Here is an 18425-nt window from a genome sequence, read left to right as displayed (position 1 = left end):
TCAACACTCAGATGTCAATCTGGATTCGGCAACAGTGGTGTTGCCAATAGAGTCAAAGAGGAAGCTACTGAGGCTAGAATCCGTTTGACTGGCAGCTGCTATCTCTGTGCTTTCATTTTGCTGGAGTTTCAAGATAACCCTGCAGGCCTGGATCTGCACCTGTTCCTCAGGGTGAATGATAAGGGAGAGAAGGCAGTCAGATAGATGGGAGTCTTCTCCAAAGAGGACCTCATGAAGGGACAGCTCATTGTACTGCCAGTTCACTGACTGGTAGTGGGTAGTCAAACGTCCGTCACTTAGCCGCTCCACAAACACCAGCATCTCAAAGAGGAGATTTCCAGGCTGGGAAGGTTGGAAGAGGTTCATGAATTCAGCCTGAACCTAAGAAAGGGACAATATTAGGGTCAGCATCATGAGTTAACAACTTAAGGCAGCTGCCAAAGTCCCCATACTAGCCATTGCTGAGTCCTGAAAGGCTGCAGGACAGGAGGAGTCACTACTGCCTGCACTGTTTCTCTGAGTGTCAGTAGCAGGACTTAGCCCCCTTGGGAGGACTGGGCACAATGGCAATCCCTCCTCCCCAGTACTATTCACCTGGAGGAGCCTTTTTCCTTCTGGGGGATGCAATCTGCCCTTGCTGCTCACTTGCAGGAAAGGAGGCCTGATCCTCCTGAGGTGACCCACCATTCCTAATATCTTGCATGAAGGGGCAACTGGTGGCAGCTGCTCCTTGCTGTCTTTGGAACCATTCTGCTGTCTCCACAGCACAGTGCTGTGCCACTGCTGGAAGTAACTCTCCTTCCCCTTCTCACTGAAGAGTCAGAGTGTAAAGCAGGCATTCCCAGTCATACTTAGGCTGGTGGCTGCTACTGCTGCTAGCAGCCATGCCCACTCAGAGGCAAGGCTTCGGGCTATAAGCAGGATCTGCCACCACCCTGCTTTGCCTGGAGAGAGGAGGGACCAAAGCAAATTCATCAGGGAAGGGACATCAGGCAGCATATTACCCAGCTCCTCTCTCAACGAGGAGTCAACCTGTGGCAGAATAAATGGTGTAGTCCAGTGTCTGGCCAACAGAGAGTGACTCTGGCTCAGTGGTAAAGCGTCTGCTTTGCATGTAGAAGGTCCCAGGTTCAGTTCCCAGGATCACCAATCAAAGGGGTCGTATTGCAGATGATGTGAAAGACCTCTGCACGAGACCCTGGAGCACCACTGCCAGTCACAAGACTACACCAATCTTGATAGACCAATGGTCTATCTTAGTATAAGGCAGTTTCACATGTATGCGTTTGTGTGTGCTTTAGTGCAACCAGCCACAGATTCCAGGCACTGGCGAAAACATACATTTCTATTTGTTATTCTTAGTAAGCCTCCTTTGCTGCAGCAGATTTCTAAAATCTAGTCACCCTCCTTTTTTTGCCAGTTGCTGCTCTCCTCCCTAAGGTTCCCAGTAGAGGCAGGATGGTAGTTCTTACCTGGCAGTTCATGATGTCATATAATAGAGCTTCCTTCTGGGCTAGCATGCTAAGAAACATTAGAACCTGCATCTAAAAAAGATAGCAGAAGATGAGAATATATTGTCAGTATGACTGAGTGTCTGTGCATGAGTCTTGATTTCCAATAATGACCTCAAAGGCTGTTAGTGTAGGAGATCTTGGCACAGTGCAGGGCACAAGACTCAATACCTGGGCCACAGGACTCCCGAGCTGCAGAATGTCCATCAAGGAAGGCATAAGCTTTTTCAGTAGTGGATGAGTTTGAGCTGGCAACTGCAGTCCATTCAGCAGCCTCAACCCAGCAACGTGCACATCATTATCCCAGAAGTTGGTAATCATTTCAAGAATTTTGGGGACTAATTCCTGCAAAACAAAGATGTATTTAAAAGTTACAAACCCAGTTCCTGGGCCGTGTGTGTAACAATTCCTTGTTTTAAGAGTGTGTGTGTCTCTTTAAATGTTTGGTTGCGGTGCAGTGAATGCAGAGTAGAGTGATTGAGAGAGACAAGTGTGCTGTGATTGGAGGATGAGAGAGTGTGGGAGGAGCTTTTAAAGTGGATCTGTGTGAGTGTCAGTCAGGAGAGACAGTTGAAAACAGGAGTTGAAGTTGTTCAATGGAAATTCAGTCAGTGAGAGAGGTGAAAGAATCTGTGTGGGATCCGAGAAGAATCAGTATATGTGTATTAAAGTGATACAGTTAACAAGCTCATTTACAGGAACTTTATTCCCAACCGGTTACATAATAACCAACCTCTTATTTTGTTTCCCTTTCAATAAATCCTCTTTTATTTAAGTTAATCCCAGAAGTAATATCAATTATTCCTCAGGACCACAGAGACCCTTGAAAGCCTAGACCCTGGGTTACAATACCAACATAGGAAGCTGAGAGTGGATTTGGAATTTAGAAAATTCCTGGTGACAGCCGGAACTACCTATTTTATAAACATCCAGTATAACTTAAAGGGAAACCTAGTCCTCCCCAATAGGAGGTTGTCACAGTGTGAATTATGCTTGTCACCACACACAGCAATCCATCTTGCATTTTGCTTCCTGAGAACCTACACTGCCACGTTTTCTTTTTGGTCGTTTCTAAGGCCAGACACTCATTTTTACCCTTCAGTTTGGCACGGTGAGCATTTCTACTAAAAGCTTCGTGCATATGGTAAACTCTGACCTGTATGAGTTTTGGGAAAAGATAAGAACCTGAACACTTGCCAGATATGATAAATCTCAAACCTCACGATGTATGGGATACTTTTAGAGAAGCTGTGCAAAAATGAAAGTGATCTCAATAAAGAGACATTGTCCTCAGAGTCTGGCCTGATTAACTGGGGAAGTGGCTTACAGACGCTCAGCCCTGAACCCAGTGCAAGGGGGGAAACAACTGTGCCGTGGCTCCCAGGGAATAAGTTTGGGACAGCAAATAGATCAAGAGGCAGCACTGATTTTTTTTTCTAAATAACTAAATAATAGGGGAGGAGAGGAAATCAATGAATGGCAGCCCTTAAACTGCAGCATTGGTTCCAAAGCTGTGAACAGCCAACAGACGGGTACAAGTGGTGAAACAGGATCTCCCTGCTTTCTCCCTTGGCAAAAAATCAATAGTACACCTTCAGTAAGTAGATAGCATTTCCATTAGGCTGTTTCCCTGGACCTGTCCCAAGCTGCTGGGTTCTGCCCATAACTCCTTCCTTGACTCAGACCCAAACTGCACGGTGCCTGCCCACTCCCTGGCTCCACTTGCAACCTGCTCTCTGCTCCTCTTCCCAGATCCGACCCAGCTGCCTTATTATTTATTTATTTATTGCAACCCTAGTTAAAATCAGTGTATAGGATTGGCTTGTCCCTCTCATGTATACAAAACAGGTGAGTTATTCTGCTAGTGGTCAAGTAGCATGAATTTTGCAGCCGTACAGCAAACTTCCTCATGGCCTTTAGCATCTGCCTCTGTACCTCCCTCATATAGCTCTCCTTCCTTAGATTTGACCCCTCATTAAAATAGTCTACATTTTGTGGGAACTCCCAATGGCTGTGAACAGAATGCACTATAGAGATTAAGCAACATATGGCAATTTCCTACCATTTATTCCATATGGGCTTCCCTTCTCAGATAATAGAAACAAAAGATTCACAAAATGGTACCATCATGGGTTTGGGGAGGTCACTGCTTATGTCCTAAATAGCCAGTATCAGCCTAGGATGTTCTTTCAGTCACAAACACGTTTCAAATCAGCAATGAATGAGGGGAAGTATTTCATTTTCCCAGGTATGAAATATTGCATTCTGAGCTCCTAGAAAATAAATATTCCCAGAACAAAAGTACTCCTGTGTGGGAAGATATATACAGGTCATGCTGAGCAATTAGAAAATGAATAACTATTCATTATGCAAAAGAAAAAAAGAGGTTCCTATATAAAAGCCTTTACAAAGGTTTACATCATTACATCTTGAGCCCAGTTTAGAAGTATTTTAATAACACAAGGAACAAACAAATGAGATATAACTTGCAGTTGGGTGCAGATGTCCGGTTATCTCATGGAAGAAAACCATTTTGTGGGGGTTTTAAAAGAAAACATTTGGCAGCTGTGCGCTCTCTTACTGTACAATACAGGCGCAGACTTTAACAAGAAAACGTGCTGAACTGCAGCAAGCGTGGCTTCTTCTCTTTGCCCTGCCCCAATCTGAGCAAGCCTGTCCCCTCGTCTAGTATGCGTGGGCAGGAGTCAGCACTTTGGGCATAGAAGAGGCACTTGTGGGACAGTGTGCATGTTCGCAACTGCACCTCTGGCTTTTTTTCCTGTGAATGAACTGTGCCCTCTAGAGATGACAAATCCATTGCTTCGGATTATACCCACATAGTCTCTCCTCTTTGCTGCTGTCTACTGAAACAAGAGAGTGATTCTTTTTATTGTATTTTCGCTTTGAAACGGCTGTTAACTGCCTCGTGAGCCTGGAAGGGCTGAGAGTGAGTGCAGGATATAAATGTTTTAAGATTTAAAAAAAAAAAGAAATTTACATTTTTTTCTCCTTATGGACCAGTGTGGCAGCAGCCATGCTTTTGTGAGATATCATAGCAACTGCAATCGAATGTGCTGCCTCTCCTCCTAACACTCCAAACAGATTTGATGTAAAAGATACAGTGATTAGGACCTTTGACTTCTGTAAAAACTAATTAGCAGTGCCAGGAGGCAGCTTTGAAGATTGGCAAAGGGTCACTGGGTGAGGGGGTGTTTAATCCTTTTCTCCCATGTGTCTTCCAAATGCCCCATCCAAAACTTCAAATCAGTCTCTATGGGGAAAAGACAGGCACAAGCACATGAATTAGATTTCCCCACTCAGAGCAAATGGTGACTGTAGAGAGGCTCTTTATACCAGAGAAAAAGCACTGGAGGAAATGGTTTGAAGTAATCACATGGTGCTACTAATCAGCTTTTTAAAAAACCCAGACACTCTGGAAGATCCTAATCAGGGATCGTTCATATCATATCTGTTTTGGCACCAAGGTTGAGTTCACACACAAGCATTTTCATCACTCAGTGCCTGCATGGTCTTCTGAAAAAGCAAATCCCTTGAGTGGAGTATTCACACCCCTTTCCCATCACCTTAGACCCAAAGCTTTTCAACAGAACCAGTTCACACATTCAGGTGTAAGTCATCCAGTGGTGAGACATAGAAAGATGCCTTGCTGAACATTGTACAAGCATGTGTTAATCGACCCTTATAAATTGTAAAAAAGCCCAATCTAGAAGAACAATGTTTGCGGCAAAGAATCACCTGAATTCTGGTTTTGAACTTCCAGATGCCAGAAAAGGCCTTGAGGGCATTTAGTGCCTGAATCTTGATACCCATGTCTTGATCATCCAGGAATGAGGCCACTAGTATGATGTCATCATAGGTACAGGCAGATGCCTGGAGAAGCAGACCACAGAAAGTTAGAGAGTGACGTCGCTGTAATAAAACTCCAGGCACAATTCCCCCCCTTTCATTTCCAAATAATACTTTGTCATCTATCAGATCCATCTTAACCCCACTCGTTTCAATGGTTCAACCACTTACTTAATCTATAAAGTGGTTAACTTTGGATGGACCATTCCTTAAGTTTCTAGACTTCCTGAATTTAGGAGAGAGCCTGAAAATAGTTTTAAGTGAAAATTCTGAATCAATTTCATGATCAGGAAATTGATTGTATCGTGATTTTATTGTTCTAATGACTTTCTATGCCCTGACCTGGAAAGCCCAGGTTAGCCTGCTCTTGTCAGATCTCAGAAGCTAAGCAAGGTTGGCCCTGGTGGTTCATACTTGGATGGGATGCCACCAAGGAAGTCCAGGATCACTACACAGAGGCAGGTCATGGCAAACCAGCTCTGAATGTCCTCTGCCTTGAAAACCCGATGGAGTTGGCATTAAGTCAGCTGTGACTTGATGGCACTTTCCACCACCAATGACTGTCTGTGGACAAGGAGTAAAATAGAAAATGACCAATTAAATGGTATCTTTTAGCTGTTCAGACATTATCGTTCCATTTCTTTTATTTCTTAGAAAAAGTAATACATTTGCTTCAGAGGTGTTCACATCTCGCTTTGAAGCAATTTTCTATGGTGCGTCACTCATGCCAGCAGACCCATGTTTTTTTAAAATATGAGCCTGCCAGCAATGCTCCCTCTAAGCTGTGAAGTCTTGTGAGCAAAAATTCTACTTTGTGAGCTACTGGGCATGAAAGTTGTGAGCGAGTGATTTGGCTACTGCATAAAATGAGTTTGCTCTGGAGCCCTCCTTCCTGAGCTAAGACAAAAATGTGTGAGCCAGAGGCTAAAAAACCTGTGAGCTAGCTCACACTAACTCAGCTTAGAGGGAATACCGCCTGCCAGTTGTGTGAAATGCAGGCTGGAGGTGAGATTTAAAATACAAAAGGGGCAAGCAGTAAGAAGGTGCTGAATCCTTCCCATGCCCACCATAGCTCTCTGATCTTCGTCGTGGTCTCTGTGCAGTCCCACACATGGGTTGGGCGCCTGAACATGACCTCAACCAGAGAACATTCCACAGCTTGCCTCAGGAGTCTTTTTGGCGGGCTCTCTTCCCACCCTGGGGAGCAGGCACGCACTGCGCATGCCTGGAGCGGGGGAGAGAGCTGCCTCCCACTCAGTTGTTCATCGACCGCCTTCATGTTCACACCTTGCTAGCATCGCTCTTCAGATTGCCTCAGCTGAGTTCTTTTCTCCTGCTTTCGTCTTCTTATTCTTCTCATTTCTCCTTATTCCTACTTATTCTCCTGAAAAACAAACAAAAAATTTACTATTTTCCCTCACTTTCGTTTCTGTCTGCCCCCCCTCTTGGCCAGGGGTGTGTGTGTTTGTATGGGATGCAGAAAATTCTTTAAGACGTTTCACCATTGCCCAGCCAAACTTCCTTTCAACGACGGCCACAATCTTTGTTTGTTTTGTCTGGGTGAGTCTCACCGGGTTGATTCCTGTCCCCATTGCGCGAACTTTACCCATAGGGTGGCCTGACTTAGAACGTCTCTCCTCGAGGCAGCTTTGCGTCCTACGATGTCTTCAGTCACGTCCAAGTTTTCTGCTCCACAAAAAAACTCTGACAATGTGAAACCCCTAAAGCATAAGTCTAAAAAGCATGAAGACAAACAGTTGGCTAAGCTGAAATCGAAGCGCTTGATGTCGACTTCAGCTCTGAAGCTCAATCCCATAGTGATCTCCGGTAGCTCAACATCGACTCCAGTGTTATCTTCTGTGGCTCTGCCTTCACATAAGCCTAGCCTTCAGCCTCTGCTGCCGTCTACCTTGTCTTCACCGTCAGGGCGTATTCTACCTGATCAGCATTCAAAGTTGCCAGTACAGCGCTCTTCCTCTCATCGTGCCTCTCGGTCTCACTCCTGAGACTCCCATATGCCTATCCACCTTGTGGATGACAGGGAGCATTTCATGTGAAGTCGATGCAAGTCGAGGTCCTGCTATACTCGCAGACCACACCATTACCATAGCTCACCCTCTCCATTGAGATCAGCGTCCCATTATTGATCCTGGTCTCCAGATGTCAGGCACCATAGAGCGTATTACCCTCGTTCTTACTCCAGGTCTTCTACCCCTCACTGAGATTGTTATGACCGGTTTGGACAGACTGACTGCTACGGAGGCCAGCCAACTTTGTCCTATTCCAGGCATTCCCACTCGGTAGCCTCGGTCCATTCCCTCAGGCTAGATCAGCCTCCAGATGTATCTATGTCTGCGGATGCCCTGAAGCGTTCTCCATTAAAACCTTGGTATTGCCCTTCCGCTGATGACCAAACACCTATTGATGTCTCTCAACCACTTCGATCACCTACTCCAGTCTCGGTATCTGACCATTCTGTGTCTGGTGATCTTGACTCTGATATCCTTCCTATTGAGGATGAGACCTGTTGCTCGGGTTCCATCTCTCCCACCGATGGCCTGAAAGCCTATTTGGAGCTTGTTATGTGAATGGCCACAGGTCTTCAAGCGCAGGGTTCTACTGAAACTCCTGCGGTGTCCAGTGTTGTTCATAAGTTAGTGCAAGTGGATTTGCCACCTTCGACAATTCTCCCGTTACTTCCAGTCCACCTTTCAGTCCTCAAGGAGTCTTGGGTCCATCCTGCCTCTGTCATTCCGATATCGAAACATTATGATGGCCTTTATAAGGTTCAGGAATCTTCTGGAAAATTCTTGTTCAATCAGCCTCCACTGAACTCGATGATTGTTCATTCCTCTTCTAAGTCTAAACAACCTGTTCGACAGTCCACTCCTCCTGACTGTGAGGGACGGAAGATTGATGCTATTGCCAAGAAAACTTACTCCATTGCATCCATGAACGTTAGAATTGATACCTTGTCATGATCCTGTCTCTCCCCCAATCCAACCCAGGAATGGAAAGGGAAAGGATCATGGACTGAGACAATGAATTTTACACAAAAACCCAGGAGAGGTAGTCTCTCTTTGGATTTAAGACATTTGCCACCAGAACCTTTCACTATAGTCCCCTTCCAGCCCAAGAGAAGGTTCAAACTCTTGACTGGCTTTTGGGACTTAATCCAAGAATATGCTTAGCCAGGTAGCAGCAATTGGACAAGCAGTCTCAGGCACTAAGGAAAAAGGCTTGGAGTCAAGGTATATCAATCAGACACAGGTTATAAACAGATAGGGTTTATTTATCACAGAACTTAGCAATCAGACCAGAAAAGACATTAAAACAAGAAATCCTATGGCTCTGTGGCCCTTACTAAACATTAAAGATCTATATAGTTACCAGGATGATCCATAGTCCAGAAGCATCAGTATAAAGTCCAATTAGGTCCCATCTTTGGGCCAGTATGCAGCCATGTGCTCAGCTGCACAACACAGTCCTTTGTCTCAGGCCTTATGGCTGAGACAAAGCATTTCCAGAATAAGTCCACAGACAGCAGGTAACAAGAACAGAACAGCAAGCAGAAAATCTGAGCTCGTGTCTTTGTGTTCAGCCTGATAAAGGGCAATCCCAGGTTTCAAATGACTCTGGCCATGAGCCAATTGACAAGACCTGGGACCGTCCAAGTGTCCTGAATGGTCAGTAGTCTTGAAGGCCACACACCTATCTATTGTACCTTTCTGCTTATGCATTTAATGTAGCCACTGCCATTCGTCCAGTTCTTGAATTTGTCCCAGAGGAACATCGTCTTACTTTGTCTGCTGCTTTATCCAAAATTTGTGCAATTTCCAAGCAACAGATCAACTCCATTCATCATGCTGTCACCTGCTCTTCTAAAGTCCTCACTTCTTCCATTGCACTCCGCCGTCATGCCTGGTTTAGGAGTACCTCCTTGCAGACAGATGTTAAATTCAAAGTCAAGGATCTGCCCTTTGATGGCAAAGGACTTTTTCACTCCACTATGGATGAGGCTCTGAAAGCTGTCGATGACAGCAGGAAACAAGCTCAAAACCTTGGAGTTTCTACTTCGACACCAAGGCCTTGATACCATTCCTGGAGGCCTTACTACAATAAATGTCAGCCATCACCTGCTACTACCTTGCAGTAGAGGAAGTGGGCACCCTGAACCCCCCCCCCCGTGGGGTGGAGCGGTGTTAGCCAACGAACGGAAGTCCAGCTCGCAAGATCGGAGAGCCTAGAGAGATCTCCTCGGCATGAAGAAAACCTGTAATGGGCCATTCCAGCCAGGCGGTGGCAGTGTGGCGCTACAACTTGAAGGAGTCTGGAGAAAAGCTGACGCCATCAAACCAGGCCGAGGAAAAATGCTGACCGGATCACGTCTCATCTTCAACTGAACGAAACCCTCGTCAGCTGCGGATGTGTGTGATTTACGATGTATATATGTTGTCCTCCCTTACCCCACAAATCATTGTTAGTCCCTCGTAAAAATGAGTACCTGTAAATTGCTCAGAGCCAGCAAGCTCTGCAGGATTGAGCGATCAATAAATTGAAAGATTATTATTATTATCCATCTCAACAACCACGACAACAAGCCTCCAAGAAGCCCCAGCAGCCCAAGCAGTCCATTTGACCACCTCGAGGGCCTGCCACCACCACCGCCTCCTTCATTCACCCCTCCCATTTGGACCTGACTCTTCCCTTTCCTTCAAACTTGGGAAGAAATTACCACTGACTCCTGGGTCCTTACCATCATACGGGTCGAGTACGCCATAGAGTTCGCTTCGCCCCAACACTTCCTCACTTTGTCATCACACCCCTGAATCCATCGCTTCATTTAGAGGTAGACGCGCTTCTCCACAAGGGGGCCATCGAGATCAACTCGGAGGCACAACGAACTCTCAACTTCTACTCCAAGTACTTCCTAGTCCCCAAAGGAGATGGTGGTTTGTGGCCCATCATGGATCTTTGAGATCTCAAATATTTTGTTCGCTGCAAGAAATTTCGAATGATCACTTTACATTCCATTCTCCCTCTTCTCCCCAAGTCTGGGTGGCTGGCGTTGATAAATCTTCAAGACGCCTATTTTCACTTTACCATCTGCCCTCAACATCGAAAATTCCTACACTTCACTGTTGGAGGCGATCATTACCAATACAGTGTCTTTCTGTTCGGCCTCTCTATGGCCCCCAGGGTCTTTACGAAAACAATGGCAGTTGTCACTGCCGAGTTGCACCGTTGGGGGATTTTCTTTACCCCTATATTGACTGGCTTCCTACAGAGACTCAGCTTCTCCACGACGTTCACTTTACTCTTGCCCTTCTCCACACCTTAGGTCTGTGCATCAATCTGTCAAAGTCTGCACTCCAAACTGTTCAGGTTCTCCAATTCTTAGGAGCCCGCCTCGATACCACCACCGAGACTGCCTTCCTGCTGGATTCCAGGGCTTCGGACATAATCACGCTGGTGTCCACCTTCACCAGATGTCCCCAGCAATCGGCTCAGTCGGTCATGAGGCTCCTGGGCTACTTCGCATCCACTGTCTTTGTCATACGAAACGCCAGGCTCAGAATGCGCCCCCTTCAGCTCTGGTTCCTTCGTGCTTTCGATCCTCAATTGAGTCCTTGGCACACGAAGTTCTTGAGACGGAGACGGTGCTGGTCGCTCTAACAGACGATCTCTGTAGGCATCTGGAATGAGGTGGTGTGGCAGCACTGGTGTTGTTAGATCTGTCGGCTGCGTTTGGTTGAAATTAAACCCGGCAAAGACGGAGGTCCTGGGCCTGAGCCGGACCGGTCTGGGGTTGGGGCTCCCTCTCCTGGCCTTCGACGGGGTGCCTTTGGTGCCTGTGTGGGAGGTTAGGAGTTTGGGTGTGCTCCTGGACTCCTTGTTAACGATGGAGGCCCAGGTGGCAGCCACTGCCAAGGTGGCCTTTTACCATCTGCGGCTGGCTCGGCAGTTGGTCCCCTACCTTGACCGCGAGGACCTGGCCACTGTGATCCATGCGACGGTCACCTCGAGGCTAGACTACTGTAACGCTCTCTACTTAGGACTGCCTCTGTCGCAAATCCGGAAGCTGCAGCTAGTGCAGAATGCTGCAGCCAGGCTGTTGATGGGCCTCTCTAGGCAAGACCACATCCAGCCTGTGCTGCAAGCGCTGCACTGGCTGCCGATAGCATACCGGATTTGCTTCAAAGTGCTGATTCTTACCTTTAAAGCCCTAAATGGCCGGGGTCCGGCTTACCTGAGGGACCGCGTCTCCCCGTATGTTCCCTCAAGAGCACTACAATCGGGGAGTCTCCACCTCCTGGAAGTTCCAGGCCCCTGGGATGTTATGTTTGCCCCTACTAGGGCCAGGGCGTTTTCAGTGGTAGCTCCTACTTGGTGGAACGAGCTCCCGGAGGAGATCCGGGCCCTGCGGGACCTTGTGCAGTTCCGCTGGGCCTGCAAGACGGAGCTCTTCCGCCAGGCTTTTGAGTAGGAGCCGCCGCCACTATTCCACCACCGTGGTATTGCTCCATCGTCTGCCCCTATTATGGGAGGTAAGCATCACCTGGCAGAAGCGCGTAGAACATCGTCACTGGAGACCGTGCTATTGAGACAGCTGGCCATCGAATTGGGATTATTGTTCCCATCTTGGGTGATTTACATATAGGATGACATCAGAGCACCTTAAATATTTTATGGGTTTTATTGTGGTTGTTTTATTGTATTTTATCTATTTAATCCGGCTTTCGCCGTATGTTAGCCACCCTGAGCCGTTGGAAGGGCGGGATATAAATCTAAAAATAAATAAATAAATAAATCCCTGCACACGTACTGACCTTCCTGTCATGGTGGTCTCTTCCACAACATCTCCTCACCGGTATGCCCTTTTGACATCCGCCTCCAGAGATTTCTTTGTCCACAGATGCATCCCTTTGGGGTTGGGGAGCCCAATGTGGGACGCTGTCTGCCAGGGGGATCTGGTCTCCTCAAGAGAGCGCTCTTCACATCAACTTCCTGGAGCTTTGAGCAGTGCATCTTGCCTTAAGGTCCTTCCTCCCGATCATACAAGGCAAGGTTGTCCGTGTTGCCTCGGACAATATCACGGCTGTTTTTTACAACAACAAACAGGGTGGCACTGCTTCTCTTCGCCTTTGCACAGCAGCGATCTGCCTTTGGAACTGGTGTCTTCATCATTCCATCATGCTGTCCGCTATACACATCCCTGGTGTTCAGAATGTAGACGCCGATCTTTTGAGCCGCTCGGTCCCACAAGACAACGATATCTACAACTGGTTTTCCTCGAGTTCAGTCACCTGACCATCAACGGTTTTGCCACTTTGGAGAATGCCTGCTGTCACCTCTTCTGAGGTCCACCGATCGCCTGGTCTCTGGGAGATGCATTCCTTCACAGATGGACGGGGACCCTATTTTATCCACACACACCCATTTCCTCTCATCTCCAGGGTGCTTCAAAAGATTGTGGACAGCGCCACCTCCTGCATCCTCATCACTCCTTGGTGGCCACGCCAAGTGTGGTTCCCTCACCTCCTCTGTCTCTCCAACGGACGGTTCCGTCATCTCCCTCGTGTGCTGGATCTTCTGTCCAGGGATCAAGGACAGATCCTCCACCACAACCCGACCTTCTTCAGGCTGACGGCGTGGAAGATCCTACAGTAGACTTCCCACCTGAGGTGTCAAATGTATTGCTTAATGCAAGGAGACCGACTACCCGCAATACCTATCATCTGAAGTGGAGGAGGTTCCAATATTACGCCTTACAACACTCCTTCGATCTGACCCATGCTTCTCTATGGGAGATTTTCTCCTACATTGTGTCCTTGAAGGAATCTGGCCTTGCATACTCTTCTCTAAGAGTACACCTGGCTGCCATCTCAGCATATCATCCCTTAATACAGGGCTCTACTGTGTTTTCACACTGCCTGACAAAGTCTTTCCTTAAGGGGATTCTTCATCTCTACCCACTTCAAAAGCCGTTCGTGCCTTCCTGGAGCCTGTGTCTAATTTTGACGCAACTCATAACTAAGCTGTTTGAACCTATGGCTTCGGTGGATCTTCGACTCCTCTCGTGGAAGACGGCATTTTTAATTGCTATTACTACGGGCTTGCCGGGTAGGGGAACTTTCTGCCTTGCGTGCAGATCCCCCATATACAATTTTCCACAAGTAAAAGGTAGTTCTCCAGCCAGATCCCTCCTTTCTACCTAAAGTCATTTCTGCCTTTCATTTATCTCAGTCTTCTGTTTTACCTACTTTCTTTCCGAACCCAGGTGACGCACCTCAGAGAGCCCTGCACTGCCTCAATGTCTGAAGGGCGGTCTCCTTTTATCTCCATCAAACAAAGCCTTTTCGAAAGTCTCCAAGGCTTTTTGTTGCCTATGGTTCCCCATCCAAGGGTGAGCCGATCTCCTCTCAAAGATTGTCGAAATGGATTACTATTTATTTATTTATTTCATTATATTTCTATCCCACCCTCCCCGCGAACGGGCTCAGGGCGGCTCACAGTTTAGGGCACCATGTGCCAAATATAAAAACCTATAGAAACAAATAAGACAAGATAAAAACAACCATATCTTACAATTAAAGTGCTCAGTGATGTTAGTTCTTCAATCGCATTTAGATGGCGTACTGTAAATGTAACACAAGGTCCCGATTCAGCGGTGATTGATCTATTACAATGTTGTGGCTTTGAGTTGGCAAACCAACCCGTACCCGCCTGTATCACTGCTCACTCCACAAAAGCAGTTTCGACTTCTATGGTCTTCCTAGCTGGTATCCTGTTGGAAGATGTCTGTGCTGCAGCTACGTGGTCCTCGACATCGACCTTCGTGTCCCACTATGCACTCGACATTCGAGCTTGATGGGATGCTGCATTTGGCCAGGCGGTGCTCCAATCTCTCTTCACCTGATGATTCTACTTCTTCAGGTCAGACCTGTAAACCATACTGCAATGTCCTAACCTGTTTATTCTCTCTTCCAGCTGCCAGCTCCCTCCTCCACCTGGTTCAGCTCTTCTAATCACCCATGTGTGGGACTGCACAGAGACCACGACGAAGATAAACAGGTTGCTTACCTGTAACAGATTATCTTCGAGTGGTCATCTGTGCAGTACCACAATCCCACCCAGCCTTCCCCACCGCTGGCATCTCCTGTTCACTTACCTTGAGTTGATAGGACTTACCGGTAGCAGTCAAAGGAACTGAATGGGAGGCGGCTCTCTCCCCCGCTCCAGGCATGTGCAGTGCATGCCTGCTCTCCAGGGCGGGAAGAGAGCCCACCAAAAAAACTCCTGAGGCAAGCTCTGGAATGTTCTCCAGTCGAGGTTGTGCACAGGCACCCAACCCATGTGTGGTACTGCACAGACGACCACTCGAAGATCATCAGTTACAGGTAAGCAACCTGTTTCTTTCCATTCCCCAGGGGGCATTCTTCTGCCAGTGAGCCAACGGGAAGAACCGTTCCTGAGGATGGGGTTGTGGGAGGAAGAAAAGCAGAAACTGGGGGGAAGGACTTGGAACTGCTGCCAATCACAGCAGACAATAGTGACCTTGATTGACAAATGGTCTGATTCAGTGTAAGGTTGCTTCATGTGTTTATTGGCCCTGATGCCATACTGTGTACCTGGGTCCTGTGAAACAAGCAAGGGCTGAGTCCAGCTACCCTGCCCATGCCTTTCTTGCTCTACTAGACTATGTCATGCATGTCACAATTCTGGATTCTCACCTCTATGTCCAGTAGGTAAACACACCGCGTGATTCCGTGGAGAATCATTTTCTTGGCATAGACATCCAGTCTTGGATTGAGGGAAAGCAGGAGTCCCCGGAGCTCTCCAGAGTCCCTCACAGGCACATTTGCAGTCTGGTGCACTACAGCGAGTCCTGGCAACAAAAGCAAAAAGGAAAGGAGCATTGAAAATGGCAGGAAGGTTAAAAAGAGAGATGGCTGTGAACTTTAAACTGGCAATGAATAGAACATGTATTGGAATGAATAAAAATGCCCAGTGTGCTCGGATAAGGCAATAATTTAAGGCATTCTCCTCTTTCAACAAATTGCTCTCTTGGAGTTCTTGCTCTTAAAAGGAGTACAATGCCAACTGCAGGATCAGCCACTTGGGGATATCTGATATTTAACTCATAGCAATTCACATTTCATTAAGCACATTGCCTCACGACAGAGATATGGACAAAAAGAAGGCAGTCTTTGAGCACATGCCGAGTAAGAATTAGAAGACAATAATGCAGACCCTGAAAGAAGCCCCTTGACAAGCCTAGGGGCAGAGAGGAGACCAAAATAGATCCAACATTTCATTAACACAACTATTACAAGGAAGCACAAGGACAAGGACATCCCTTGGTTGCATTTCCAGATTCCATAGAATGAAGACTATGAAAAACTCTGGAGCAATCTGGGTGGGAAAAGGTGCAGCCCTTCCTGTCTGAGCTGAATTAACTTTTGTAAGCTGTAGGGAAGCCCATCTTACAGCAGATTCACACAACACAGCTTCAGGCAGCAGTGCCAGGGGCACATAATTAGGCAAATATACACATTATTGCTATGTGGTCATTTAGGGGCATATCCAGAAGGCCAGGTGCCCAAGGTTTTGGTTTGGTGCTGACAAGCTGAACAGATACAGCTTGAAATCTGCCATATGCATGCACCCTCTTCTAAACAGTTTCTTGCACAGACGCGAAGAATTCTAGAATATAGTAAAATGCTGTGGGAATGCTTCACCATCTCCCTGTATCCCCTCTTACTCACTGGCTAAGGGAAGTGACGCTGGGTTGTAGGGAGGGCTCTTGATCCCTGCCATTATGGTCTTAGCCACCAGGTAGACAGCGCCAGCTGCCGTAGCCGTAGTTACCACATTTTTCACGGTTACCACATCTGAGTACTTCATCTGCTCGCCTTAAACTTCCAGGAATCCTGATCAAGTGGAAACACTAGAGTGCTCACTACATGGTTTGTGACATCACCAGATTCCATTCTGACTTCAGTTGCACACTATCCCAGCAGCTGCAGAAAGCAAGGTGGCAGGAAGTCAAGGGCCTTGGGTTCTCCTGTTCTGTTGACATCAGTGCAACAGGTCATTCTTTCTATGTCCTCATCTGTAAAATGGGTACAGGTACTGATCTTTCCTGTGTAAGGGTAATGGCTGGAAAGACCACAATAGATTAATAGGGGAGAACGAGCTCTCCCAGGATTAACTCTCTCCTCTTACAAGTTTATACTCTTACAAATGCTGGGGAAACCCATTAGTACATTCGAATGATTTTCACTGAACAGGAAGTATTAACAGCTTTTGAATTAATAACAATATATGAAAAGCTGGTCACACTTCAATATGACTCCCAGCAGAGTTATGAAGAAGAGTACCTGTAGCTTGGTACTTCGCAGTTCCTACTGAATTCTACAGGGAAAAATAAGTGACTGCAATATGCAATATGCCCACTAGGGTCTTGCAGAGGCAGGGCTTACCTCCTACTCCAGGGGTCCCCAACCTTTTTGAGCCTCTGGGCCGCTTCGAGATTGTGACACAAGTTGGTGGGCACAAGCACAAAATGGCTGTCAGAAGAAGAAGAGAAGAAGAAGAGATTGGATTGGATTTATACCCCACCCTTCAGTATCCAAAGCCATCTCAGAGCGGCTTACAAACTCCTTTCCCTTCCCCTCCCCACAACAGACACCCTGTGAGGTAGGTGGGGCTGAGAGAGCTCTGACAGAAACTGCCCCTTTTCAAGAACAGCTGTGCCAGAACTACGGCTTGCCCAAGGTCATCCAGCAGGTGCAAGTGGAGGAGTGGGGAATCAAACCCGGTTCTCCCAGATTAGAGTCCGCGCACTTAACACCTACACCAAACTGGCTCTCTACACTACACAACCACTACACCAAAGAGGCTGAGCCAACCACAAAACCACACACTTTCCTCTCCCTTCCCTTCAAGCCAGTTAGTCTCCTTTTCTCCTGGGCATTGCCAGTGTAGTGTAGTGGCTAAGAGCAGCAGACTCTAGTCTGGAGAACCGGGTTTCATTCCCCACTCCTCCACGTGAAGCCTGCTGGGTGACCTTAGGCCAGTCACAGTTTTCTCAGGACTCTTTCAGCCCCACCTACCTCACAAGGTGCCTGTTGTGGGGAGAGGAAGGGAAGGCAGTTGTAAACTGCTTTGAGTCTCCTTAGGTTAGAGAAAAGCACAGTGTAAAAACCAACTTTTCTACTGTTTGGGAGAAAAAGAAGCTGACTGGCGGGGGGGGGGGGGGGGAGAGAGAGAAGGGCTCCCCCTCTCCTTTAAATCTAGATAGTCTCTTTTCCTCCCAGGTATTGCTACTCAAGAGGAATAGAAGCTCACTGGGGGGGGGATGGCTGTCCTCCCCCCCTCCTGTCAAGCTATTTAGTCTCCTTTCCTCCTGGTTCTTGATACTCAGGAGGAAAAGAAGCTGACTGGCAGGTCAGGAGAGGAGAGGAGAGGAGAAGGGCTTTCCTCCCCTTCAAACTAGTTAGCATCTTTTCCTCCAGAGCATTGTTGCTTGGGAGGAAAAGAAGGTGACTGCCCAAGTTGGGGAGAGAATGGCTTTACTGTTTTTTTCAGTCAGAACAAGCTGGACCCACCCACTTCCTGAGATTGCTCAGTGGTTGCAAGAAAAGGTATATGCAAGCACCCTGGTGCCCATGGGCTACATGTTGTGGATCCCTGTCCTACTCCAACAGTACTCGCCAAATACAGCCTTTTACTTTCTCCCATAGAAGTAAATGGATATCACTCACTCTTATGGGAAACATAAGAACACAGGAAGGGCCCTGTTGGATCAGACCAGTGGTCCATCTAGTCCAGTATTCTGTCTCACACAGTGACCAACAGTTCCTATGGAGGGCCAACAACAGGGCTCAGAGGCCAAGGCTTTCCCTTGATGATACCGCCTGGCTCTGGGATTCAGAGGTTGACTGCCTCTGAATGTGGAGGTTTCCCGCAGTCACCATTGCTAGTAGCCACTGATAAACCATAAATCTATTTAATCCCCTTTTAAAGCTGTCTGTTCCTGTG

The 18425-nt window shown here is 47.3% G+C and overlaps 1 protein-coding gene across 1 annotated transcript; it reads right to left on the bottom strand.

Moving 5' to 3' along the window:
* LOC107119110 (armadillo repeat-containing protein 12-like) lies at positions 1-16286 on the bottom strand. Its single transcript, XM_015421553.1, has 6 exons — positions 16148-16286; positions 15113-15267; positions 5268-5402; positions 1683-1856; positions 1473-1544; positions 1-381 (listed from the first exon to the last, which is right to left on the bottom strand). The coding sequence occupies exons 1-6, from the start codon at positions 16284-16286 to the stop codon at positions 1-3; spliced, it is 1056 nt and encodes a 351-aa protein (XP_015277039.1).
* Between the last annotated feature and the right edge of the window lie 2139 nt (positions 16287-18425).

The sequence above is a fragment of the Gekko japonicus genome, unplaced genomic scaffold, assembly GCF_001447785.1.
Source record: "Gekko japonicus isolate JY-2015 unplaced genomic scaffold, Gekko_japonicus_V1.1 scaffold1371, whole genome shotgun sequence".
NCBI classification, from domain to species: Eukaryota; Metazoa; Chordata; class Lepidosauria; order Squamata; family Gekkonidae; genus Gekko; species Gekko japonicus.
Note: the sequence above shows the minus strand (reverse complement) of the source record. Positions and strands in the feature narration are given on the sequence as shown.